The 27,960-nt window shown below is 43.9% G+C and overlaps 2 protein-coding genes across 2 annotated transcripts; both read left to right on the top strand.

Moving 5' to 3' along the window:
• Positions 1-1,936: 1,936 nt before the first annotated feature.
• Positions 1,937-6,738, top strand: LOC141568673 (uncharacterized). The gene is made up of 4 exons (XM_088799320.1): positions 1,937-1,976; positions 2,977-3,136; positions 3,923-6,675; positions 6,726-6,738. Exons 2-4 carry the CDS (start codon positions 2,999-3,001, stop codon positions 6,736-6,738), a joined length of 2,904 nt encoding a protein of 967 aa, XP_088655446.1. The 5' UTR covers positions 1,937-1,976; positions 2,977-2,998.
• LOC148757807 (uncharacterized) lies at positions 6,736-10,463 on the top strand. Its single transcript, XM_088799615.1, has one exon. It carries the CDS (start codon positions 6,827-6,829, stop codon positions 10,019-10,021), a length of 3,195 nt encoding a protein of 1,064 aa, XP_088655741.1. The 5' UTR covers positions 6,736-6,826; the 3' UTR covers positions 10,022-10,463.
• The last annotated feature ends 17,497 nt before the right edge of the window (positions 10,464-27,960 follow it).

Below are 27,960 nucleotides of genomic sequence, written 5' to 3'. Positions count from 1 at the left end.
TGCACACTTTCAAAGGCTGAATTTTATGTTGTGCAAATTGCATCCCAGGAAAAGTGTTATTTAAAAAGGGAATCATTACTTACTTCCTGGGGCAATTCTTTTGACAGAGAAGTAATATGTCTACCCTTTAAGGCTTCTTGTTGGCTCCTAATCTATTTTTATCAAACACGATCAAGTACCTCCTACGTGTAAATCACTCTGCTAGGTGCTATGAAATATTTTTTTAAAGGAGCTTGCCATAATTATATAGTTTACTAAGCAGTTATCATATGCCATATGGGTACTAAGGAATCTCACATAATTATGTCCACCAGTGAGGGAGGTATTGTTATTTTCATTATAAAAGTTGGGAAACTGAGGCTTAGAGGATTAGATAACTGCCCAAGGAACGGAGCCAGTAGAAGCCAGTGGAGATTTGAGCTCTCATCTTTCTGAGTCCTAAGTTTATGTTTTCCCAGCACGCTAAGCAAGTTAGAAGAGGAAGAGAGAACGATGGTGGCCTGAGAGCAGGCAAACTGTGGAACAAGTTTCAAAGTTGTAAACTAGAATTCTGAAAATGCAGTGCAAGCATGGCTTTACCACTCTCGGTGTGGAAGCTGGGGGTAGGAAAGGCCTCCTGGCACAGCAGTCGCCTCAGCCAAAGCAAGCACAATTCCAAAACATGCACACAGCTGAACATAACCATAACATCCAAGGGACAACAGAACTTTTTGTATGGCCATTGAGGTCTAGCACTCGCCGACTACAAGCAATGGATCCATCTCAGTGGTATGAATAGAAACACACTGTGTTTAGGAAGCTCCCGGCACTGTGCAGACGGTGGGGTGAGCACACATGATGGCTCCCCTGAAGGGGGGCCCACACAGGAACTGACCGAGCCCTATATGTGGTCACGCACTGGGTTTCTTGCGGACTATTTTTGCTTCTCTCAGGCATGATACTTGATGTACTTTATGTATATAGGTGATATTTCCCCAAGGGTCCGGGCCCAAAGCTGCCAGGCTGCCAATGGGTAGCAGAAAGCCCAAGAAGAAAGTCCACCCTACATGTACCCTGAACACTTCTGAAAACATGACTTCTGTGGCTTGCCCATTAACTTATACTTTCATAGTCTAGAAAAGAATCTTCCAAGGGCCAGAGACTATGTTTCTTCTCTTCGTGGCTGACAGCACTTATATTACGCTTTCATATTTTTTGTGTGTGGGTTCACATGACACTCCTAAAACACGACATAATTTTTGTGTAATAGGAATATGTAATCGATGCACAGAGATAACCTAGTAGTTAAGACCAAGGGCAATATGATAATGTAGAAACAGGTTAAAATCCTGGTTCCTCCATCTACTCGTTGTGTGACCTTGGAAAGCACTGTTACGCCCTCTGAACATATTTCTTCGTCTATAAAGTGGAGCGGGGGGAACAAGACATATCTCACAGAGACATTGTGAAGACTAAATGGAACGAAATGTGAGAAGTATTCATCACACCATCTTGCACGTTGTAAATTCTCAATAAATGGTAGTTAATAGTATTGCAAAAATATGTGAATTAAGTTAGCCTAATGGCCGAGGTTCATTTTCAATCAAATACGCATCTATGGCACACCTGCCAAGTACCTTACCGTTTGCTACTTTTTGTGGGTACTAAATAAAGAGAATCAATTCCACAAGTCCTCTAAAATACTGCATCTGTTTTTCACAAGTGTATGACTCTGAAAAAAACTGCACCGCGACATGCCCTCATACTGGAAGGTGGGCTGGTACCAGCCTCTGCAATCACCTCAGAGATGAGAATGCAAAGAAGTAGGAAGGTAAACACAGAGGTGGAGCTCAGTTTGATTGAAAATGAATCAGTCCATCCCACAGAGGGCAGCACCCATACATGTGGTATACGTAATATAAGGGCCACTTCTCCATCCATTGTCACCCTGCAGGCTGCATCAAGCTTTTTTCCTACTTGTTCCTTTGGTGAACCAGGTGAGTGGAAATTCATCCAGCTACAGCGATAGATACTTGTTTGGTATTTGTCTATAGTAGAAACTTTGGACTAAGGCAGAGCTAATAAATATTTGGCCGTTCTTTACATGTTTCTTTCTTTCTCTTTTCTTTTCCTTCTATTTGCTTATTTGTTTGGCTAGTTTAGTTTATTCTGGGACACTTTTTTAGAATAGATTTGTCATGGCGGAGAAGAATAATTCAAATAGAAGTTTGCCCTCTTGCAGGCCATTCCCACTCGCTCCTTGGTCTCTCTACATGCCATCGCATCTGCGCCGTCCGTCCGGCTCAGGCAGGGAGGACGCTGGCACTGTCAGGGTCAGTTCCCAGACCTCCCAGATCAAGTCTTCTACGCGTGAAACTGCTGCCTGCATTTCTGAGCCTTTCTCCCTGGTTATCGAAAGAGAAGAGTGTTTGGTCAAGGGCTGAGATTAGCATACTTCTAACTCTCACGAGAACTAGCTCATGCCTCAGGAACACCAAGATAGCATTGGCTCCCCACGCTCATTTTTTATTTTCTGAAGGTCTTAAGGGGCCAGTTTCGCTTTTGGTGCCTGAGGGGAAATAGGTATGTATGGTTGAAGGCCTGTCGCTTTTGACTCTTGAAAATCAGTGAAACTAGCAAGAGAGACTGGGGCAGTATGTCTGGGTGGTTCTGGAAACTTTGGAAGCACCAAGACAACACCCAGGACAGCAAAGTACATGAAGTGTAGAGACATTAGGTAAAGAATATATTCATCCAGGACGTGGGGACATTCGGCCAGTAACATGCTTTGACTTAATGTTAACAAAGTTATTTTTCACTATGTTGAAAGGTTTTGTCTCATCCCCGCCCACCCCATCCTTCCTGCTTGAGGTGTTTTCAGTTTTAAAGAGAAAAGAGATTTGAAAAATCCTAACAATGATTATACAAATCAGAACTGCTTATGATTTCACAGGAAAGGAAATGAATGAGGGTGTTCGGTTTGGGTTTTCTCCTCAGGTTCACTTAAACGTGCAGAAAGATGACCGACCTCTTGAAGAGTGTCGTCACCGTCATTGATGTTTTCTACAAGTACACCAGCCAAGATGGCGAGTGCAGCACACTGAACAAGGATGAGCTAAAGGAACTTCTGGAGAGAGAGTTCCGCCCCATTCTGAAGGTGAGGGCCATGCGCTGGGGTTGAAGGCTCTTGGTGAAAGGACCCCGGGGGAGCTGCCAAGGGCACAGCTCCCATGGTGTTTGAGCAAACCCTAGGAGCAGTGCTTTCCCGGGACATCAGAACATCCACGGAGGTAGTGTTTATTTTTAGGAAGGTGAATAAAAATAAAAATTTCTCCTCACTCTCCTATACCTTCCCACCATGTGGACCCTCAGACTTTTTCAGGCCCCCAGGCTTCCCATCCTGAAAAAGCAGAAAAGAAATGTGTGCTAAGGCGTGAATTAATAAATTATCCTAGCAACTGGGGGAAGAAAAAGTATAGAGAGGGAAATCATCTACAAGGGGAGTTGACCAAGTAGCCAGGATGGCGAAAAATGGAAAACAAAATATGTGTTTATTCCACGTACCTGGAAAGAACTCAGAATTATATTAACTTCAAAATTATGGGTCGTAACATAGAATATATTAGCATGTCATGTTTAAAATCTATGTGACACTAAAATACACCAGGTCTAGAACTTGGTTTATTCAATAACTTCCTGCATGCCACACCTGAGTACCACGTCCTTGAGTTGTATTCTTCTGAGGAACCCAATCGTTTTTATTCTCTTCTATTACCTCTTCATGCCTGCTGGGTCCTAGGAGGCTGTCCTAGCCTAAAGTAATCCTTGATTGGATGAACAATACCTCGTGTCAAACCTCCCCATCCCCACAGCCCTACCTGAATATTTTAGCTGAGTGTGTGGGCTTGGCTAACCAGGTCGCCTTTGGTGCTCTCACATACAGAACCCGGATGATCCAGATACCGTAGATGTCATCATGCATATGCTGGACCAAGACCACGACCGACGGCTGGACTTCACTGAGTTTCTTTTGATGATATTCAAGCTGGCGATGGCCTGCAACAAGGTTCTCAGCAAGGAATACTGCAAAGCTTCAGGGTCAAAGCAGCAGAAGCGTAGGCATGGTCGCCAACACCCAGATGAAGATTACAAAACAGAAAAGGACAATGAGGACACACCGGGAGAGAAATCAGGTTACAGTTATTCAAGTTGGAGTGAGGGAGATGAGTACGGTCAGGGTCCTGAGAGCTGGAGGGGAACTGCAGAACACAGACGTAGGTCCAGCTCCAGGAGGCGGGGGAGGCATGGTGGGCTATCCCATGTAGGGAGCCAAGAGGGATTTGAGAAAATGCGCCGTGGGTCTAGCTCTGGCCACTCATGGAGTAGTGGCACAGAAAGACATGATTCCAGCTCTGCAGAGCTGGAGGGAAAAAGAAACAAGTCATATGTTAGCCTCTCTAGGGAATCTGGGGAGGAATCTGGATCTGGGTCTGGATCTAGTAGTGAGGAAACGGAAGGTCATGGTGGTCTGTCCCTGGGTTTGGAGGCCAGTGTGCATGCCTCTATTCAGTCAATAAGGTGTGGGGAACAAAAGCTTGCATCGAGCTGCCAAGGTTCAGGAAGCAGGGGAAGGCGGGGCTATGCATGTGGTGCCAGCAACTCAAGTGGGTGTGGAGGGCCACAAAGTGCCTCTAGTTCTTGTCAGGCAGGCAGATTTAGAGGACAAGGAAACCAATCTCGCTGTACCCAGTCAGCTTGTCAGTCACCATGCAGAGGACGACAAGGTTATAGATGTGTCTCAGGAAGTGAATCCTCTGGATATAGTCACTGTCGGCCCAGGTCCCGTAGCCAATCTTCTTGTCGGAGAAGACATGTGTCTAGGGGACGTTGTCAACCACAGAACTGTGGAGGCCGACAGAGAACACGATCAGGACAGTCCCCTTGTTGTGGAAGCTCTGGGTCCAGAGGAGGTCAGTCTCCTAGTTATGGTCAGCGAGGGTCTGCTTCCTGTGAACACTCTTTGAACTATCCTCAAAAGAGGTCTGGTTCAAGTGAATTTTCTAAAGGTGGTCAACATGGGTCTAGTGCTGGTCAGTCCTCGGGCTATGGCCAACGGGGGTCTGCCTCGGGTCAGTCCTCAGGCTATGGCCAAAAAGGGTCTGGCTCAGGTCAGTCCTCGGGCTATGGCCAACAGGGGTCTGGCTCAGGTCAGTCCTCAGGCTATGGCCAACAGGGGCCTGGCTCAGGTCAGTCCTCGGGCTATGGCCAACAGGGGTCTGGCTCGGGTCAGTACTCAGGCCATGGTCAACAGGGGTCTGGCTCAGGTCAGTCCTCAGGCTATGGCCAAAAAGGGTCTGGCTCAGGTCAGTCCTCGGGCTATGGCCAACAGGGGTCTGGCTCGGGTCAGTACTCAGGCCATGGTCAACAGGGGTCTGGCTCAGGTCAGTCCTCAGGCTATGGCCAAAAAGGGTCTGGCTCAGGTCAGTCCTCGGGCTATGGCCAACAGGGGTCTGGCTCGGGTCAGTACTCAGGCCATGGTCAACAGGGGTCTGGCTCAGGTCAGTCCTTGGGCTATGGCCAACAGGGGTCTGGCTCAGGTCAGTACTCAGGCCATGGTCAACAGGGGTCTGGCTCGGGTCAGTCCTCGGGCCATGGCCAACAGGGGTCTGGCTCGGGTCAGTCCTCAGGCCATGGTCAACAGGGGTCTGGCTCGGGTCAGTCCTCAGGCCATGGTCAACAGGGGTCTGGCTCGGGTCAGTACTCAGGCCATGGTCAACAAGGGTCTGGCTTGGGTCAGTCCTCAGGCCATGGTCAACAGGGGTCTGACTCGGGTCAGTACTCAGGCCATGGTCAACAGGAGTCTGGCTCGGGTCAGTACTCAGGCCATGTTCAACAGGGGTCTGGCTCGGGTCAGTCCTCAGGCCATGGTCAACAGGGGTCTGGCTCGGGTCAGTACTCAGGCCATGTTCAACAGGGGTCTGGCTCGGGTCAGTCCTCAGGCCATGGTCAACAGGGGTCTGGCTCGGGTCAGTCCTCAGGCCATGGTCAACAGGTGTCTGGCTCGGGTCAGTCCTCAGGCCATGGTCAACAGGGGTCTGGCTCGGGTCAGTACTCAGGCCATGGTCAACAGGGGTCTGGCTCGGGTCAGTACTCAGGCCATGGTCAACAGGGGTCTGGCTCGGGTCAGTCCTCAGGCCACGGCCAACACGGGTCTGGTTCAGGTCAGTCCTCAGGCTATGGTCAACACGGGTCTAGTGCTGGTCAATCCTCGGGCTATGGCCAACACGGGTCTGGTTCAGGTCAGTCCTCAAGCTACGGCCAACACGGGTCTGGTTCAGGTCAGTCCTCGGGCTACGGCCAACACGGGTCTGGTTCAGGTCAGTCCTCGGGCTACGGCCAACACGGGTCTGGTTCAGGCCAATCCTCCAGCTCTAGACAACACAGATCTGGAGAAAGCGGATCCAGTCACAGTGAGTCTAGTGACATTGAAAGGCACTCAGGAGACTCCCAGGCACGCTCAGGGTTGAGTCATGGCAAGGCTGGTTCTCAACATGGAGAGTCGGGATCTTCCATGAGAGGGAGACAGGGAACTACTCGTGGACAGTCAGGAGACAGCAGTAGACAATCCCAGTCTGGACACGGACAATCCTCACACTCAGGGTCAAGTCATGGCCAGTCTGGATCTCAACATGGAGAGTCGGGATCTGCCATGAGAGGGAGACAGGGAACTACTCGTGGACAGTCAGGAGACAGCAGTAGACAATCTCAGTCTGGACACGGACAATCCTCACACTCAGGGTCAAGTCATGGCCAGTCTGGATCTCAACATGGAGAGTCGGGATCTTCCATGAGAGGGAGACAGGGAACTACTCGTGGACAGTCAGGAGACAGCAGTAGACAATCCCAGTCTGGACACAGACAATCCTCACACTCACAGTCCAGCAGCACGGGAAGGAGTGGATCCAGTCACAGTGAGTCTAGTGACATTGAAAGGCACTCAGGAGACTCCCAGGCACTCTCAGGGTCGAGTCGTGGCCAGGCTGGATCTCAACATGGACAGTCAGGATCCTCCATGAGAGGGAGACAGGGAACTACTCGTGGACAGTCAGGAGACAGCAGTAGACAATCCCAGTCTGGACACGGACAATCCTCACACTCAGGGTCAAGTCATGGCCAGTCTGGATCTCAACATGGAGAGTCGGGATCTTCCATGAAAGGGAGACAGGGAACTACTCGTGGACAGTCAGGAGACAGCAGTAGACAATCCCAGTCTGGACACGGACAATCCTCACACTCAGGGTCAAGTCATGGCCAGTCTGGATCTCAACATGGAGAGTCGGGATCTTCCATGAGAGGGAGACAGGGAACTACTCGTGGACAGTCAGGAGACAGCAGTAGACAATCCCAGTCTGGACACAGACAATCCTCACACTCACAGTCCAGCAGCACGGGAAGGAGTGGATCCAGTCACAGTGAGTCTAGTGACATTGAAAGGCACTCAGGAGACTCCCAGGCACGCTCAGGGTCGAGTCGTGGCCAGGCTGGATCTCAACATGGACAGTCAGGATCCTCCATGAGAGGGAGACAGGGAACTACTCGTGGACAGTCAGGAGACAGCAGTAGACAATCCCAGTCTGGACACGGACAATCCTCACACTCAGGGTCAAGTCATGGCCAGTCTGGATCTCAACATGGAGAGTCGGGATCTTCCATGAAAGGGAGACAGGGAACTACTCGTGGACAGTCAGGAGACAGCAGTAGACAATCCCAGTCTGGACACGGACAATCCTCACACTCAGGGTCAAGTCATGGCCAGTCTGGATCTCAACATGGAGAGTCGGGATCTTCCATGAGAGGGAGACAGGGAACTACTCGTGGACAGTCAGGAGACAGCAGTAGACAATCCCAGTCTGGACACAGACAATCCTCACACTCACAGTCCAGCAGCACGGGAAGGAGTGGATCCAGTCACAGTGAGTCTAGTGACATTGAAAGGCACTCAGGAGACTCCCAGGCACGCTCAGGGTCGAGTCGTGGCCAGGCTGGATCTCAACATGGACAGTCAGGATCCTCCATGAGAGGGAGACAGGGAACTACTCGTGGACAGTCAGGAGACAGCAGTAGACAATCCCAGTCTGGACACGGACAATCCTCACACTCAGGGTCAAGTCATGGCCAGTCTGGATCTCAACATGGAGAGTCGGGATCCTCCATGAGAGGGAGACAGGGAACTACTCATGGACAGTCAGGAGACAGCAGTAGACAATCCCAGTCTGGACACGGACAATCCTCACACTCAGGGTCAAGTCATGGCCAGTCTGGATCTCAACATGGAGAGTCGGGATCCTCCATGAGAGGGAGACAGGGAACTACTCGTGGACAGTCAGGAGACAGCAGTAGACAATCCCAGTCTGGACAGGGGCAATCCTCACACTCAGGGTCAAGTCATGGCCAATCTGGATCTCAACATGGAGAGTCAGGATCCTCCATGAGAGGGAGACAGGGAACTACTCGTGGACAGTCAGGAGACAGCAGTAGACAATCCCAGTCTAGACACAGACAATCCTCACACTCAGAGTCCAGCAGCACGGGAAGGAGTGGATCCAGTCACAGTGAGTCTAGTGACATTGAAAGGCACTCAGGAGACTCCCAGGCACGCTCAGGGTCGAGTCGTGGCCAGGCTGGATCTCAACATGGAGAGTCGGGATCTTCCATGAGAGGGAGACAGGGAACTACTTGTGGACAGTCAGGAGACAGCAGTAGACAATCCCAGTCTGGACACGGACAATCCTCACACTCAGGGTCAAGTCATGGCCAGTCTGGATCTCAACATGGAGAGTCGGGATCCTCCATGAGAGGGAGACAGGGAACTACTCGTGGACAGTCAGGAGACAGCAGTAGAAAATCCCAGTCTGGACAGGGGCAATCCTCACACTCATGGTCGAGTCGTGGCCAGTCTGGATCTCAACATGGAGAGTCGGGATCCTCCATGAGAGGGAGACAGGGAACTACTCGTGGACAGTCAGGAGACAGCAGTAGACAATCCCAGTCTGGACACGGACAATCCTCACACTCAGGGTCAAGTCATGGCCAGGCTGGATCTCAACATGGAGAGTCGGGATCCTCCATGAGAGGGAGACAGGGAACTACTCGTGGACAGTCAGGAGATACCAGTAGACATGCTCAGTCTGGTCACGGAGAATCCACACACTCAGAGTCCGGCAGGACTGGGAGGAGTGGATCTAGTCATAGTGCATCCAGACACAGGGAAAGGTCCTCAGGAGACTCAGCTTCTGGTACAATTAAGGGACATGGGTCCAGCCATACACAGTCACGTGATAGTCATGGGACATCAAGGGACAGTATAACGAATCAGACAAGTAGCAGTCATGAGCAGTCTGGAAACAGTTACTCTCATTCCCAGTCTAGTGGCAGACAAAGTCATGGATCAGGTCAAAGATGGAGACATGGTAGCTACGGAAGGGCAGAATATGATTACGGACCCTCTGGGTATGGACGTTTTGGGGGCAGCAGAACAAGCAGCCGCCATTCTAGTCCTTCAAGGTCAACAGATAGAGTTGGAAACAGTGAGGTGTCTAGACAGGGACAGTCAGGTTCCGTTTCTGACCATACAGGTTCAATAGCAACTGAAAGAACAAGAAGGCAAGGCTCAAATCCTGGAGGGTCCGAAACACGTCATGGGCAGTCAACTGACCCCCATAATCAGTCTGGATCCAGTATCACTAAAAGTCAGAGAGACAGTCGTGGGAATTCAGCAGTAATTGAAGGGTATGGGTACAGATCTTTATCAAGCACCACAACCACGTGGAGCAGGGGAAGGCAAGAGCCAAAGTCAGGGTCAAGTGTGTTAGGGAGCATCAGAGGATACAGTCAGTATACAGATGATAAGCGGGCAAGAGACTCTGAGGCCAGAGGTTACCGTGGAAGGGAGAGGACAGGCTCAGGTTCCTTTTGCTTAGCTAGTAACACCCCACTCTATGAATATGCCCAAACACATAAGTGTTACTACTTTCAACAGTAATTTGAAGACAGTAGAAAACAGCCTAATGCAAAGAAGAAATGAGACGCACACATGGAATTAAGATATTTAACATGATCCCTTCTTTTGGTAGTGGGGGTATAAGTCGTTTATTTTAACTGGGGTACAGTACTGTATTTCTTCTGTCTGGTGCAAGGTATTTTTGTAAGACTCCATAATCATTTAGCTCCTTGGTTGGAAAATAGTGAATGGAAGAAACAAATACCCTTGGGGACTATATTTAATAGTATATGACGAAGTGATTTGGGTGCTTTGGGATAAAATAAGCATTTAAAAAATTGTCTAAGATTCACATTTTGGATTTTTCCAGATGTTGTTTTAACTGGTTATTGACAAACCTATCCAAGGAGCTAAGAGTCATGGTTTAGGAGCCCAAATTTCTTTAATAACATTGTAACACGTTCCATGTTCTAAGCAAAGAAGATTCAGAATGACTGCATCGTTTTTGTCACTTCTGGAACTCTGTACTACTTTTGAATTTATTGTCATGACCTCCTGGACATAGAATCCAGGAAATTGTATTGCATAAAAATTGACAATAAACTTTCATCAAGATATAGTTTTCCTTCTCTTTCTTCCTCACAAGCACGAACATAGCCCCTGACATGGGGTCAGATGGACATTTCCTTCTTCTACCTCTGGACACCTAGATGGCAATAACGCATCAGATACCAGTAATAGGGAGTCCAGAGAAGGCCAAACTCAATCATGTCTGATTTTTTTCCCCCTCAATGTAATTACTGTCCAAAGCACTTACAGGAAGGAATGCTTTATACTGATGAGTGGACCTCAGATGCTTGGTTAATCATGACTATCAATCACAGCAATCATTATCAAACACAACGACCTTTCTCGGTCAAATATACTAATTGAAATGCCCTGCCAACGGAGGTTAATGGGGTCTGGAAGTTTCCAGGCGAAGAAAAACAATTAAAAATATATTCCTGTCTAGAAGAAAGAAATACATGAATTTATTATGACGAGGAAGAGAAGCAACAAAAAGTAGAAAAATACGTACAAAAGATACTAACTTCAGTAGAAAGTCTACGATTATAAAAACTAGAGAAAATATCCAGAATGTCAGAGCTAGTAAGGATGTTAGAGAGCATATATCCTCAATTTACATATTAAAAGAAAAAATGCAAGCAACGTATGTTTAATCCAACGAAAAAGAATTGGTAATTTCCCACATTAATATTTGGTGTTCCACCATCCTCACCTCCCCCAAAAAAACTCAAGCTATTTTTCTTCCACCTTCACTTTTAGAATTCAAACTAAAATGAAATTCATCGGTGGGTGTTCAAGATCACATGACCCCATTGGGGGCAGAAGTTATATGAAAAAATAAAACCTGGGCTCATTCTGATTAGACTCAGAACATATTCTATCTAGTTTGATATTTTAAGAAGGACTAAATGAACTTTCAATCATGCCATGTGATCAACAGAACACTAGTCATATTATTAATGAAAGAAACTAAAATTATTGTTATACCATTAATGATAAACATAAAAATAACTGAGTATATGTTAATTAACCCTAAATTGTAACCAATTCTTACAAATCTATCCATCACCACACATTAACTGACTAAAAGGTATTTATTAAAGAATCACTAGAAATTTAAATATTATATTAATCTCATCGAAATAATTTCTATTGTAGGTAAAGTAACTGAGATTCAAAGAGATTAACTTGCCATTTCATGTAGCTAACTAGAAGTGCTGCTGTGACCAGGGTAGAGCTTGCCTGGTCTCAAGCCAAAGCTCTTTTCACCTTGCCAGGGGGGAGTCTACATTCATTGTATACATCTATAATTCCACATTCTTTAGTCTCTAAGTATAAATTTAGGAGTGTCTAAAAGTTCACCAGTCCCCTGAATCAATATTAAGTCGCCTTTATTGTATGTGTGCATGTAAATATATAGGTCAAAGATTTATAAAGTGATTCCCATAACCCCTCGATCACACTCATTTGAAGTTTAAATGCAATGAAAATTTTTATATCCCAGACTGCTAAGACACTCAATAATTTGCTTTAATCAAATTGAAGGCAATAGTTCTTTAAGTTATACCAACAGTGTTCTAAAATAATTCAAAGAGAGTTACACATCCCTTTCTAAGATAAAAGGAAAGATAAAAGTGAGCGAGCAGGTGTGGTCCACAAAGATAAAGGTTAGCAACTGGGGTACCCCCATGTGGAACCCCTGTGAACAGTTGGATTTCTTAGGTGCTATTCTGCTGGGAGGAAGAAAGAGTCACAGGGTATGACAGTTAGCGAGTTGCCCTGGACCACCCGCTGCGTGCCAGCATCCCATCGATAAAGCATCTCTGTGCCAAAGAACACCAAGTGACGTCAAAGTCCTCACAGCATGGTTGTCCTGTCAGAGAGGGGCACGTGGCTCTGAGCAGGAACTCTGAGTGGCCCAATCGGGAGAAACAAAGACAAAATTCTTCTTTCTCCATACTTTCAAGGTAACGATGACCTTTGGATGAGGGAAATTAAAGGCTAGTGTGTACTCAGCACCCTGCGTGGGCTGGTTGCTTTGTTGGAGTGGAATTCGTAGTCCCCTGTGCCCTAGAGTTTCTGATCACAGACAGGACCTTCTAAGCTAAGGCCACATCCTGCATGCACCGTGGCGAGCACTCGAATGCAGTCAAAGGTGAGTACGAGGTCTGACAAGTAAGTTCTGGAACTTGTTGGAATGATGTTGCTAAACTTTTACGATCTCAAAGGGATTATGCATTATGAATTTTTACCAACGGGACAAACAGTTCACCAAGTTTATTATTTGGAAATGCTGAAAAGGCTGCATCAAAAAGTTAGATGAAAACAATCTGAACTTTTCACCAACAATTCATGGCTCTTGCATCATGACAATGCACCAGCTCCCAGGGCACTGTCTGTGAGGGAGTTTTTAGCCAGTAAATAAATAACTGCATTAGAACACCCTCCCTATTCACCTGATCTGGCCCCCAGTGACTTCTTTCTTTACCCGAAGATAAAGGAAATATTGAAAGGAAGACATTTTGATGACATTCAGGACATCAAGGGTAATATGACGACAGCTCTGATGGCAATTCCAGAAAAAGAGTTCCAAAATTGCTCTGAAGGGTAGACTAGGCGCTGGTGTTGGTGAATAGCCTCCCAAGGGGAGTACTTGGAAGGTGACCGTAGTGATATTCAGCAAGGACGTATGTAGCACTTTTTCTAGGCTGAGTTCACAAACTTACTTGTCAGACCTCGTATGTAAGCTGTGGAGCACTGAGCAAGGGAGAGCAGAAAGACAGAAAAGGATGACGATGGATGGATTTGACTGGAAATGAATCAGGCTGGCAAAGAGAGCACCTTCCTCTCTAATAGTAAACTTCGACGCTACTAAACGGCCAGTAACCCAGACTCTGAACCCTATTTTAAGCCACACTTTATCTGATCTTCGGGAGCATAAGTGAAAGTGAGTGAAGGTCTGCTTCTCACAAGTACATACCTGTAGAGTCACCAGCAGATGTTTACAAGTCCTCTCATTGCATGAGGGAGACATCTAGCACCAAGAAGTATGGAATTTGCAAGGGAAAGGTGTCCATTTTCTAAAGATTATTTAAATATATTAAATTCTCTTTTATATTGCTGTGTGTTTTTTTCATTTCTCCACGATGTACATTGACAAAACCATTGTGCACTCCTACTGCCTACAAATGAAGCACAGTAATTAGGAAAAGGATAAAATGGAGACTCTCCCTCTGATTCCAAATCACTTAGATGTGTTTCGGGCTTTACCGACGTTCTCTAGGATTAAAGCTTTAAGGGCTGACTTGCTATCAGTGCTTCCTTAGAACACAGCCGTGAAGCGTAGGAAGGCAGCTTCCCGGTGCAAGGCTATTGGAGAAGAGGGGCCACGGAGTGATTCTGAACTCTACAGACGGGTTGGGCTGTTTGGGCTAGAAAAACAAGATCTAAGCAGCTCAAGAACTCACACATCACGTCGGCGGCTTGCCTCCAGCGTAAAGCCATTTTTACTTCAAGATTCCCCTAGGGCTGGGAATCAAAACACTGAGTTCCAGTCTATTTCTATGACTTGACTTCCTATGAAACATTCACTGTTTGTGTTATTTATTCCACTGTGGATTAAAGGAAGAAAGCTAAAATGTACCAACTACCTACTTACTATGTTTCAGACACGTTTCCTACAACAACCTGGCAAAACTGAGGGTAAATTATAAAAAAAAAAAAAAAAAAAAAAAAAAAAAAAAACTGAAGGTCAGAGAAATTAAAAAAAACTTCCTCAAATCTACATAGCTGGTAGGCAGCAAAGTGACAATTCCAAGTCAGACCCAGTTCACTCAAAAGCCTAGGTGTCTTCTACTCCACCAGGCTGCCCAACACGGAACTCTACACCCAGAAAGCATGGTCTGGTGTTGGTTTCCCTTACTCTCTTTCCTCTAAAAATCATTTTATGTCTCTTCTTTGAGATAGTAGGTAGGTAGGTAGGTAGGTAGGTAGATAGACGGATAGATAGATGATAGATGACAGATCAATGTTAGATGATAGATAGATAAATAGATAGATGGATGAGAGATAATAGATAGATTTAAAATGTTTTAATGTTAAGAACTTTAAATTTTTTAACTTACGCTTTTTAAATGTTAAAAAATTCTCCATACCTCACTCAGCAGTATCTTTCCCTTTTGTCAAGAGAACTTTCAAAAGACAGTAAATTAAATGCTTCTTCTTCCTCAAATTTTCAAGATGAATTCTGCCAGCTCTGATTGTGTTGAATTGCTCGGCTGGCTGGGTGTCTTAAAAACCAACCAATAAACAAACAAAATCACGTCTCACTCAAACTCATTTGTTCCAAGTAGCACTAAAACAATGCAGTCGAGTTTGCAATTGTTTCCAATTAGCGCCATTTCGGGGCTGGGCAAGGGTTATGTTGCCTCCCAAAACACATCACGTAAGCTCTAGATTTGAATATCTGGGGGCGTAGGGGACTATCTGATAGCCTTTATTTTCCAGCAAATTACTATTTAGTTCCTACTGCTCTTTTCTTGAAGTTCTTGCCTCACTCTTCCGAGTGCCTTTCCTGGTCAGTTTTGTCCGAGTCAGCTAGCCAAGCCTGTAACAACAGGGAGCTCCACCTATGTGTGACAAAATACTCCCGTTTCTACAGCTCTCCTCCAAGAAGGAATCCAAGAATGTGGGCTGGGCTGATCAGCAATCCCTCTTGAGTGGTTTCATAACAGCATCCAGATGGTCCAGATAACGCAGGTGTTGTCAATGGAATATCAGGGTCATTCATTCACTGGAGAGAAGCTAATAACCATTCAAATGACAGACACCATACTTGGTACGGGAAGTTGCGAATATGAGAAAGACACCGTCTCTGTTTTTAATCATTTACATGTTCAACAGGGAGATCAACATGAGAAAAGAATAGCTATAAATACTCTGACAAGTGCTCTAATAGATATGATCAAGGGACTGTGTTTGCAGTCAAGTGATCAGCTAACTGATTAAACGCGAAGAAAGAGGACTTAAGAAAATCTTTAGAAAAGAGGAGAATTTTGTGGTGGGGGTCCAGAAATGGTCAGGAGTTATCCAGGTTTTCCTGGGGAGACTGACTACTCCAGGCATACATGCTTTTAGGTAATGTCTGTATGAAGTCTTGGAGGAAGAAAGGCCGTGGTGAGCTCAGGGCACCTGAAAAGAATTCAGCATAGCTAACGTGGCACCCATGTAGCAGCCTGGCAGGGAATGACGAAGTCAGAACGAGACACAGAGGTTGGACCACAGCGAACCTTATAAACCTTGCTAAGGGTTTATCACTATCTGTAAGCAAGTAAGGATCATCAAAGGGTTTCTTAAGGTACATGACCATATATTCATTTCGGAAAGATTTTTGTGTGTATGTGGCAGAGGGGTCATATTAGACGTGTGGAGACCAATCTGGAGACTCCTACAAGAATCCAGGTAAAAGATGACAGAGGGTAGGTACATGGAGTATAGAAGAAGGGTCAGATACACAACATGTTTCTGAAAAGGTTTGTGGTCAGATGGGATTTGGTGGGTGCATGAGATGGAAGTGTCTAAGATGACCTGTTAGATTTGCAGCTTCCATCGTCAAGTAGACAAAGTTTGTAGGAAGGAAGAAAAAGAGACCTGGAGGCGAAAGTGAACTTTGTTGTTCTTTACATTTGGTCAGGCCATTGGTCACACATGGAAACCCAGAAGTTCAAAAGGAACTCACAGACCATAGCTAGTCTACTGATACGTTTCATCCGGTCAGCACATTATTGGTTTACAAACTGAACGTCTAAAAACTGAATTAATTAAAATGTTTAGAAATTGGGAGATGACACACCAAAAAAGTCCCTGCAATTGTATTTTCTCATGAGCCAACTATCTAGCAACACCTGAGCCAACACCTCTCAACAATCAGCCAGATCTGAATAGTTGTGACCTCATGTTGGACTGGACACGTGTGAGCCAGCTCATCTGTGTCCCCGTCATTTTTAATGTCTCCTCCACACTGAAGCTGGTTTCATTCCTTAGATCAGTGGATAGACATGGAGGGTCTGAAGGGACTCACTTTCCCAAATCCTCAACTTCTATAGGTAGTCTTTCCTAACATTTTTCTAAGAACACGTGCCTCACTTACAGTGAGCCATTCTCCCACATAAACAAAAGAAAAGTATGCCAATTACCCATCCCAAATGTGCTAAACATTCAAATGAAGGCGTGGGAAGAGAGCAAGAAGGAATCGAAGAATCAAGTCAGAAACCAATGCAATAAGGAACAAATACAATGAGGATTAATAAAACACAGAAGCTGTTTCTTTGAAATGATTAAGAAGATGGACAGGCCTCTGCCAAGATTGATCCAAGAATAAAAATAATGAGCTATAATATAGCAAGTGCATAACAAGAAAGTTAACGTGACCACTGAACATTAGCTAACACATTGAAAACCTTAGATTAAAAGGGTACATATTACTAGAAAAAATATAAATTGCCAAAACTGATGTAAGAAAAAAAAACAGATAAATTCAATAGGCCAATAAGTATTGAAACAATTTAAATGATAAAAGGTCTTCTCACCTTGGGGGGAAAAAAAGCAACACCGAGATCATTAGTGAGTGCTACTGGATTTTTAAGGAACAGTTAGTTCTTATTTTATAGAAATTTTTCCAGAAAACAGAAAGAGTGATAGCTACCCAACTAATTTTATGAAATAGTATAATCTTAATTCAAAAACTAGATAAGAGCAATACAATAAAAGAAAATTATACTCACATATAATTTACGAAAAGTATATATTTAAAATATTAAATAAAATATTACCTAACTATATTCAACAGTAGCTTTAAAAATAATAATATATCACGATCAACCCAGGTTTATACCAAGAATGCAAAAATGATTTAAAATCAGATAACCTACCTTTGTAATTTGCCACATTAATATACTAAAAGAGGAAAATAATATGTTTCTTAGTTGAAGAGAGTGTATTTCATAAATCTCAAGTTTTTATCAAAGATTAAAAACTCAAACTAGAAACAGATGGGAAGTTTAGTAACTTGGTAAAGGTTATATATCAAAAGCTTACATTATAACTCATAATTAATGAAGAAACTTTAGAGGCATTTCCTTCAGAAACAAAATCAGGGACAATATCACTGTTAGTACTTAACTAAGTATAAGTTATATTGCTATAAAGAAAGAGAGAAATGCTATAAAGAAAGAAAAACAAATTAGTATACTGATTGGGAGAAAAAAGAAAAAAGCTGTTTTTATTTGCAGACAATATGATCCTCTAGCTAGAAAAAAAACACAATCAGAAAATTATTACAATTAATAATATAATTTAGCAAGTTTATCAGTAAAGCTAACTTACAAAAATTAAAAGCATTTTTCCTTACCAACAGTAACCAATTACAACGTGTATTTAAAAAAAAACAAAACAGCATGTCATTCGCAGTAGCAACAAACATATAAAGTAATTAGAAATTAATGACGATACATAATAACTTTATGGAGAAAATTTTTAAATCTAATAAAGAACCTAGAAGGACAGCTGAATCAATGTAGAGACATTCTGTCTCTTGTTTGGAATGACTTAATGTTATCAATATATCAGTTCATCCCAAATTAATCTATAGATTCAACACAATCACAAATACCTCAAAATATTTTTGTTGAATTTTGTGCAAAAGGTGATGACATTAATCTAAATTTTTTTTTGAAGAATAAAAATACATGAATAGGTAAGTCAACATTTCTGAAGAAGAGCCAAAAGAGGAATTTGCACTACTATGTATGTATTAAGACATACAACACAGTTATAATAAAACAGTGTAAAATTATTGCAACAACAAATAGATCAGTGAAACATAACAGAGAGCTTAGAAATATAACCATGTTTACATGGGAATTTAATATAACACAAAGGAGCACCACATATCACTGGGAAAAGTTGCAAACCTAGCTCACACTATAGATTAAAATAAAACTAGATCTTTATCTAGAACCACATCAAAGGTAGACTCCCAATGAATAAAGATCTAAATGTGATACTTAAAACAATAAATAGAAGATAAGATAGGAAAATATCTATAATCTTGGGATGGGAAAGAAACTGTCGACAGAACTTTATATGCACACAACATAAAACAAAAACAGTGATTACTTTTATTACATTATAATTAAAGATTTGTATTTGGTGAAAGTTGCCATAAATGACGTTAACAGACAAATAACAGATTGGGAGGAATTATTTGCTATGTCTAAAACCAACAACGGACTAATACCTAGAACATGTAAGGTGTCCCTTGGAGTCAAAATTAATTTTAAAAATGGGAAAAGTATTTGAACAGGCAATTTATGGACTAGGTAATCAAAATGGCTTAGAAATATACATAGAGATATGCAAACGTATTAGTCAGGGAAATATAAATCGAAATAACGGAGAACTAGACTGAATAATGCAGGTGTCAGCAAGGATGGATGTGGGTCTAGGAAACTCAGGCACTTCTGGTAGAAAGTAAAGGGGTGCAAATAGTGATCTCAGTATTTAGTCAAGTCAAACACATATACCCTACCACGCAGCAATTCCACTTCTGTGTTTACAGCCCCCCAAGAAACACTTCTCAGAGGCCCACAATAGAAACATGCAAGAGGATTTCATCATGGCATTATTTAGTGTTGGGGAACCGGAAGCAAGCTAAGTGTCCATCCCTGGGGTGTACAGAGCTACGCTGAGTAGATGTACTAGGTATAGTTTTACAAGCAATGGACTAGATCAGAAGCATACCGAGCAGATGGGCGCTCTGCGAAGAACGGTGAGAAATGGAACGAGATCTGCCACATAACAGCACTCACCTATGAGAAAACTATCCACACACAAAAGTAACGATGCATATTTTAAAGAACCCATACAAATTAAGAGATACAGAGTAGTCTCATTAGAACAACTGATGGTGGAGAAACAGAGGAATGGGAGTAAAGAGCGGGAATAAAAGTTAATCAATCTATCATCCATTCCAAAAAAAGAATCCTCACCGACCAATAGTGATAATATATCATGAAGTGAGGAATATGAGTAACTCTCATCCCTACAACTGGAATTTAAACAGTAGACCTTGATATTCTCGATGTTGATAGTCTCAAGTCAGCAGAAAGTCTATCGATGGTTAATTTGATAAGATCCCGAAACCATCTGTGAGAAGGGGAGAACACCCTTGGGAAGGGCAAAGGCATGGGAGACAACAGAAGACCTAAGAACAAATGGGTGCTGGATTTCTGCTTGAGATATTTAAAAAAAAAAAAAAAAAAAGGAAGACAAGAAAAATTAAATCATTTTCTAAAGAAGCAACTATACCAATGCTGAACAGGACTAGGGCCTCAGACATATAATCCTCTGTCTGCACAAGTTCAAATACAGTGCAGGCCTCTAACATCCCCAGACAGCCTCTGCTCTTGCTCCCAAAAGAATTTATCCTCAAAATAACAAAGGATAATGTGACTAATATTGGTTCAGCCCTTGATTTGGAGGGAAAAGGGAGCCTTGAACGAATTGGGAGGAGGGCTTCCCTTTGTTTAGCACCACTTTTTCCTTAACATGTCCCTGGTTATCTTGCTATGCTTTTTTGTGTTTGTTATAAAAGCAGAACACAGTAAAAAGCAAATAACAAGTATATCGGTTCGTTTTTCATCTACTTGAAGCAACAGAAAAACTCAAACTTTAGTAAATGAAAAGGGGCATTTACTGGTTCATGGGATGGAAAGTCCTGGGTGGATGCTGTAGGCAGCCTTCGACCCAGAGCTCAAAGTGTGTCATCGGGGTTGATGAGTCTCGCAACCCCTCAGCTCTGCTTTCCATTTTGTTGACTCCATTTTCAGGCAGACTTTTGACAGATGTTTTGGCATTTCAGGCAGACGGTTACAAGATGGCTGCCGCAGCCCAGCCTACCTGTTTCCACGTTCAAATATCAAGGTGTAGGGGTGTGGGAGCATAGAAGGATGTCCCCATACTGGTGGTTCCCACTGAGTCCTGAGGTTTATTCTGCCTAGTCCGCCCAGGTGACATGCCCTCCCACCCCTTCCTACTACTATCCAAGTAACATTCTTCACGCTCTCAGTCAAAGGCAGACCCTCCACCCAACCTGACCGCATGGAGTAAGAATGGGCAATGGCTAAGTTGCCACATGAAAATCAGGGACTGATGGAGAAGGTGGAATGTACACGAGGGAGGCAAACAATGAATGCACCTAGAATAATTTTCACTAAGTATTTCAGTATTTGCATTCGTCATTCATGAGCCCCATAAAGCTATTCTTTTCCTAGAAGAGATAAATCCCTCCTCCCTGATCTCCTAGAGTTAGGAAACAGGGCCAGCAGACCATACTTCACCCTAAAGGACCTTCGATCATTTCCATTACATCAGGGAGAGGGGGTCAACTTTTGAAGAAAAAGTCCTTGAAAAAGAAGATATATATTTCCTGCTCTTCTCTCTTGATGTCAACACATACACATGTAAAAATTAAATCAAAATAAGAGTGCCTCATATTGGGTTAACAATTATGTAAGAGCTCATACTTACACAACATGAATAATTATCATATATTGAAAACCTGCTGTGATGACAGAAAAGGTACCAAACCATTGACATGTAATTCATTCAAAGCACTTTATAACCATGCAAAGTATATATCATTACCCTTAGTTTAGGGAAGGAAACAGACTCAGGCAGGTTATGAAATTTGTTCAAAGTCACAGAGCTGATAATTAGAGGAGCCAGCAGTCAAAGGGGAGCCTGTGACATTTCTGTGCCCGAGCTCTCCACACTGTACCACAATTTTGTGATCTTTGCACCAACTAAGGAACCACTATTGTGACCACAGCTATTTCAATCATTTCATGCAGCTCAACTAATAAGTCCATATAATGATACATTTCATGGAGAAAATGAAAAGATTTGTTGAGGATTATTGAATCCATTCTGTAAAAAGAACTGCAAATGATTTTCTATGAATTGTTTTCATCATACAGACATGTGAAATGCTGCCAGAGGACACTTGGCAAGAGTAACTTAGGGCCTGGCTGGAAAAATTCCACAGTAAGTTAACGAGATAGAAGCAGGAAAATATGAGTTAAAGCGATCAAACAAATACTGAGCACATGACTACCTCAATTTCTCAAGGATGGCCATAGAAGAGCAGAGAGGTCGAGCGGAAAAAAGCAAAGACAAAAGACGTGGGTGCCAGACGAACACACTGCTTTGGAAATCAGCCCTTTGGTTGCCGTGATAAGTTGTCCAATCCAGTTCACGAGCACTTTGCCCCCGACATGCCTGGATCTCCTAAAACAAGATAACTCTCTCCACATGAATGCCCTGAGAAATGAAAAAAATTGGGTCGTACTTCATGACTCATAAATGAACCATAAAATGAGTAAGTGGGGTGGGCAGGAGTGGACTCTATCTCGACAAGGTCACCACTGGTGAGCACAGCTGTGAGGTCAACAAAACGAACATCCTGAGACTCACGCCGTCACCACTTAGGGATGTTGGAGCCTTGGGTCACAGGGAGTCTTCTGGGTCTATGGTGGGTTAGAGCCAGAAGGATGGTTTTGAACTTGATCTATGAGCAGGAAGTGTCACTAATATGCTGCTTTAACTCCAGAGGGGTTCTGGTGTTGACCTTCTGAACCCATCAGTTCCCAGACTACTCAACTAAGCAGCCCTTCTGGCCACACAGCAAAGCCCTGTACGCTATATTGGCCCTCCCCTCATTATACCTAGGTGTTGCCGAAGCCTGGAGCTGGGCTACAACAGTAATCATGGCAATTATCAATCAAACATGTGCCTGACCTACAGGGCGTAGGTGGTGAGTTACGATGGGTCAGTAACCAGAAGACCTGTGAGGGGAGACTGAAGTCTAAGTCCATGAAAAGTGGGTGCAGAGCAGGCAGAGGGGTCTTCGGGCGCTCCCCACCACCCAGAATGAGTCTTGACCATCAGCAGGAAGCATTTAAGGGTGGAAGTTGCCTGAAGCTCAGGAATCAGCATCAGGTCACCTGTGCTGCTGCGCTGGCTCTGTCCCCTCAGTCAGGATAACAAGGTCTCTGCCTGCTTCCTCGTGTCTGTGTGTGGCATGTTAGGAACGCTTCTTGGGGTTTCAACCTTTCCTCCTTCCCAAGTTAAGATTCTGGCCTGAAAGATGACACGAAGATCCTGCCACCCACTAAGCGAGATTGCTGACAGCAGTTCCCCGCCCCTATACATCTCATCTCCATTTCCGGCTTCTCCATCGTTTTGGCCGTCCACCTGTCACACCCTACTTTATTGAGCTTGGCCCTCCCTAAGCTGCTTGCTGACACTCTTGTTCTTCACCCTCCCTCAGCCTCCACGTAAAGTATCATCAAGCTCTACTTTGGAAACGTCTCTTCCCTTCATCACCACTGCCAGGATTCCCTCTGAATCCTCATGCTCGCCCCTCTTTTTCCCAAATCACCTGCTTCTTTGCCCATATCAAATGCAATTCACCAACCATATCTTTAGTAGAGTTATTTAAATGAAATCGGATGCTATTGCTTTTCTATTAACAACTCTCCAGGCGCCAAACAATGCAAGTAAGAAAATACCCACATCGCTTACCATGGCTTTCACGTCCTCTCCATCAGGCTTCAGGTCCGTCTCCTGGTCTTTCCACACAGCCCCGTAAGTGTGTTCTTTAAGGCTCAGCTCAGCTGTCACCTCCTTTGACCTCTCTAAAAGAGAATGAATTACAATGAACAAGTGGGACTACACCAAATGGAACAGCTTCTGTGCAGCAAAGGAAACAATCAATAAACTGAAAAGGTAACCTACAGAATGGGAGAAAATATATGCAAGTCATATATCTGATAAGGGGTTAATATCAAAAACACATAAAGAACACATACAACTCAATAACAAAAGGAAAAGCAAATAATCCAACTGAAAATGGGCCAAGGATCGGAATAGACATTTTCCAAAGAAGACATACAAACATACGAATGGCCAACCGGTTCATGTAAAGACGCCCAGCATCACAGACCATCAGGTAAATGCATAGTGAAACCCCAATGAGATACCACCTCACACCTGAATGTCATCATTCAGACATGGCCTGGAACAGGCAGTAATGACAGGAGAGTGTGGAAGGTGGGGGGTTAGAACTTGGAATAGCTTCTACGCCTCTCTCTTACCTGCTCCTTTGTGTAGAGGGACACTGTAGACAGAGAGATAGTGGAGAATGTATTCTGGGGGGACATTTCAGACCATGTCTGAGTGGTGACATGTTAGGATGGCCGTTGTCAAAAAGACAAGAGATAATATACGTTGGTGAGGATGTAGATCTAAGGGAAACTTTGTACGCTGTTGGTAGGAATGTAAACTGGTGCAGCCACTATAGAAAAGAGTATAGGGGCTCCTCAAATAGTTAAAAATAGACCGATCATATAATCCAGCAATCCCACTCCGGGGTATACGCGGATATCTAAGAAAATGAAATCAGTATCTCAAGGAGGTATCTCTATTCCTGTGTTCATTGCAGCATTATTCACAATAGGCAAGATACGGAACAACCGAATGCCCTTTGATGGATGAATTGATAAAGAAATCGCAAGATATATTTATAAAATGGAATATTATTCACTCCTAAAAAGAAGGGACTCCTGCCATTTGTGACAACACAGATGAACCTGGAGGCCAGTATTCTAAGTGAAATAAGTCAGCCAGGGAAGGGCAAATATATGGTATCACTTACATGTGGGATATAAAATAAAAATGTTGATTTCACCGAAACAGAATAGAACGGTGGCTTCCAGGAGCTGAGGAGTGGGGGGATGGGGAGAGGGAGGTCAAAGGGTACAAGTTTTCAGTTCAAAAAAGAATACATTCTGAGGTCTAATGAGGCATGGTAACTATCACTAATACTCCAGTATTGTCACTTGAAAGTTGCTGGAGTACATGTTAAGTGTTCCCACCACAATGAAGACAGAAAAGAGTTAACTGTGAGGTGATTGATAATTTTAATACTGGCAATCGTTCCACAAAGTATACGTCTATCACGTCGTCACACTGTGCACTTTAAATATACACAATTATATTTGTGGACTATTCCTCAATGAAGCTGGGGGGACATTTTTTAAATACAAGGCAATGAGTTGCTTCCTCAGCTGCTGTCCCAGAATAGATTACGAATACCTTTATTATAACACACATCACGCTGTTCACATGTCTGCTTTCTTCATTAGATTATGAACTCCTGAGGGCCTGTCCTCTCCACTGACAGCCCTGTGACAACCATGGTGACTGGTGAGCAGTCAGTGGGCAACTAATGTTTGTTGAATGAATGAATGATTCAGTCATCTTTTAATACCCTGACCTACCTCTTAATCTGAAAGATACCTGCAGGAAATGTCCCCCCAGAATACATTCTCCACTATCTCTCTGTCTACAGTGTCCCTCTACACAAAGGGAGCAGGTAAGAGAGAGGAGGAGAAGCTATTCCAAGTTCTAACCCCCCACCTTCCACACTCTCCTGTCATTACTGCTGGTTCCAGGCCATGTCTGAATGATGACATTGGTCGTCTGCTCAGAAGGCTGCAGTCTCTTTGACCTGGCTTGCTCCTGGATTCTTTTCTTCCAGTCTCCTAAAGCTGCTCCACTCTGTCACCAAAGCTCTCTGTTCCTACAGGACACGGAATGGTGACTGGTCCATCTCTTACTGCGGATACTATTCATTGCTAATATGTCCACTTGAAAGATCGCCAATCTCTCTGTTCATAACCATTCAAAAGTTAAGTCGTGAAGGCTTTTTCCATACCTACAGGGGTGATCAGTTGCTTTTCTCTTACTCCTTCTATTATTTTTTTCTGCTGTTGCTTTTGTCTCTAATTGTTAGAGAAAACTTTCATATAACACAGTTACTACATAGACCTAACACCCTTCACGCATTAGAATAAATCTGGCGGTATCTGCAGTGTATTGAGGGGTTCAATAAACCACCATGATTTTTAGGAAAATAACATCTTACCAATACAAGGGCTTCCTTGAAAATGTGTCTTCACTATTCAAAAAACTTGTCTTTGATGGTTGTTTACTCTGTTGTTTCTCTCTTACACAAATTCTCATTGTGTGTGTGTGTGTGTGTGTGTGTGTGTGTGTGTGTGTCCAGTCATGTTTGCATCTGCACAAACTGAAATGATGTGTTACACTCACACAGAGAGGGGGGGGGGAGAGAGAGACAGAGAGAGAGAGAGAGAGAAGAGGCTAAAGAAAGCAGAATCTGAGGTCACTACAGGCAACTTGAAAATTTTTCTTAGGATCAACATTACTCTCCTTCACCACCGTCCTGACAAATACGAGCTCCTGAGATGGTTTCTTGCCAGATCTGCTCCAGCAGTGTGTGACTAAGCAGAAACATCAGCTCCAACTATGCTAAGGAATCCAAGAAAATATTCAACCTGGAAAATTTCAACCCCAAAACAGCACCTCCCAGGAGATGACTACAACTCCTTTAGGAAATCGTTTAACCACAAATTCCAACTCCCCTTCACTCCTACAGCCTCAGTCACACATCTCAAAGGGCTGTTCCCTTAAACTGGGACAACGTGACCCAGCAGCTCAGAGGCCAAATGGCAACATAATGACTTTCCAGCCCATTGGAGGGGAAAAAAGAGGAACAAATATTTGATGGTACTTGAAATCCTATAATTTGTGATTTGTCAATAACTAGTGACTTTGAAGGAGTTTCTTCACCCCTTGACAAATCCTGGTGGCCTCAATATGTAACTGCGGACACCTGAAACACACCTGAAACCATTTCATTGTCTGGTAACAATGAACTTAAAGACAGGTTCTCTGGGAGGTCAGAGAAGATGCTTTACATCTCAGAGTTCACTATTCAATAAACATTCATTTTAAAGGCTTAAGTCAAAACATTCCTTGAGACTCTGAAGGTCCAAAGCGCAAGGGGGGTCAGCTCTGATGGCAGGAACTGGGGCATGAAAGCCCAAGGGCGATACTTCTGTTTATGCCTAAAGTGGTCGTGGTGGTCCTGTCACACCTCCAGTTACCAATCTGCATGGATCAAATAGCCAGCTGAGCGGAGCTCAGTGAAGCCAGGCAAGAAATGTACCCGCATTATAGAATCACAACTCTCAAGTTGAAACAGGGATTTATCAGACACCCACCCAATATTGCTCCACTTAACTCCCTTCCAAAATAGTTCCCTTTCATGCTCACCTCCCAATACATGATGCAACCTGGTGTGAGGCAAAGAGCAAGTTGGAGTGAAAAGTCCTGAGTTGGAGGCCTGGACTCCAATGCTGATTTAATCCTCATGCAACATTAGACCTAATCGTCTTCAACGACAATGTGAGGGGGCTAGACTAATGCCCTGCCGACACCTCCTCCAGTTCAGGATTCTCTGCACGGGGACAGAGAATGCACTAGCTCCAAAGATCATTCTTTTCATGTTCAGACAATTCTGAGATGAAAAAGTTCTTCCTTGCACAAAGCCAAAATGTGCTTCCCTACAGTTTCTACCCATTGTCTCAGTTTCTGACACAACCCTCCTTCCATATAGTAGCCACAGAGATAACTGAAGACAGGCATTCATCCCCTCCATCTGCTTCTCACCCGTTCCCCTTACCACCCATCTACCTAACCATCCTGCTCAGAACACATAACAACTGTCCATATATCCCTACTGAAAAGGGAGCCCCACATGTGAACAAACAGCTGCAGAAACCACGTGACAAATGCCGAGGGAAGGACACTGCCACTCATTTTGTCCAGCGAATGTACGTCTTTTGATGCAGCCTAAAATAGATTATCTTTTCAGCTACTACATCACACTGCGATTGAGACCATGCCCTTCTTTTATGCGTGACTTCTACCGGGTCTTTATGATGTTTAATTTAGCAAAGCCAGAATTTTACTTTTGTTTCTGTGAGATTCCTTTGTTCAGACTTGAGCTATTGGTGTGACAAGCTGAAATCTTCTTGGGTCCTCAGTCTATCCTAAAACTATCTGCCATTTGTCGACATTTGCATCCAAGTTATTGATAGGCTGGAATGATCGTAACGTGGCCAAGAAAAGAGTCCTGGAGCAGAAGACTAGAGACTGCCCTCCATACTGACATGAATCGATCTGGTCTTCTGGCCACCAAAAGGTCATATCCCAGACTGGCCCCATCCTTGCCGCTCCCGGGACCCCACCTTTCTCAGACACTCACAGTCCAAGGTCTAGTCTTCTGCTGCCCCTGCAATGATACCCACAGAGAATACCCAGGATTTGGGGCACTTTGAGAGAAACCACTGTTTTAAACAGTAAAAATAGAAATAAAGCTAACAAGAAAAAGGGAGCAGCGTTCACCTCCAGTGTGACATGGAAATAAT

Source organism: Rhinolophus sinicus, chromosome 7, assembly GCF_057876585.1.
Source record: "Rhinolophus sinicus isolate RSI-liver-muscle chromosome 7, RSI-T2T, whole genome shotgun sequence".
Taxonomy (NCBI): Eukaryota; Metazoa; Chordata; class Mammalia; order Chiroptera; family Rhinolophidae; genus Rhinolophus; species Rhinolophus sinicus.
This window is presented reverse-complemented; position numbering and strand designations above follow the sequence as displayed.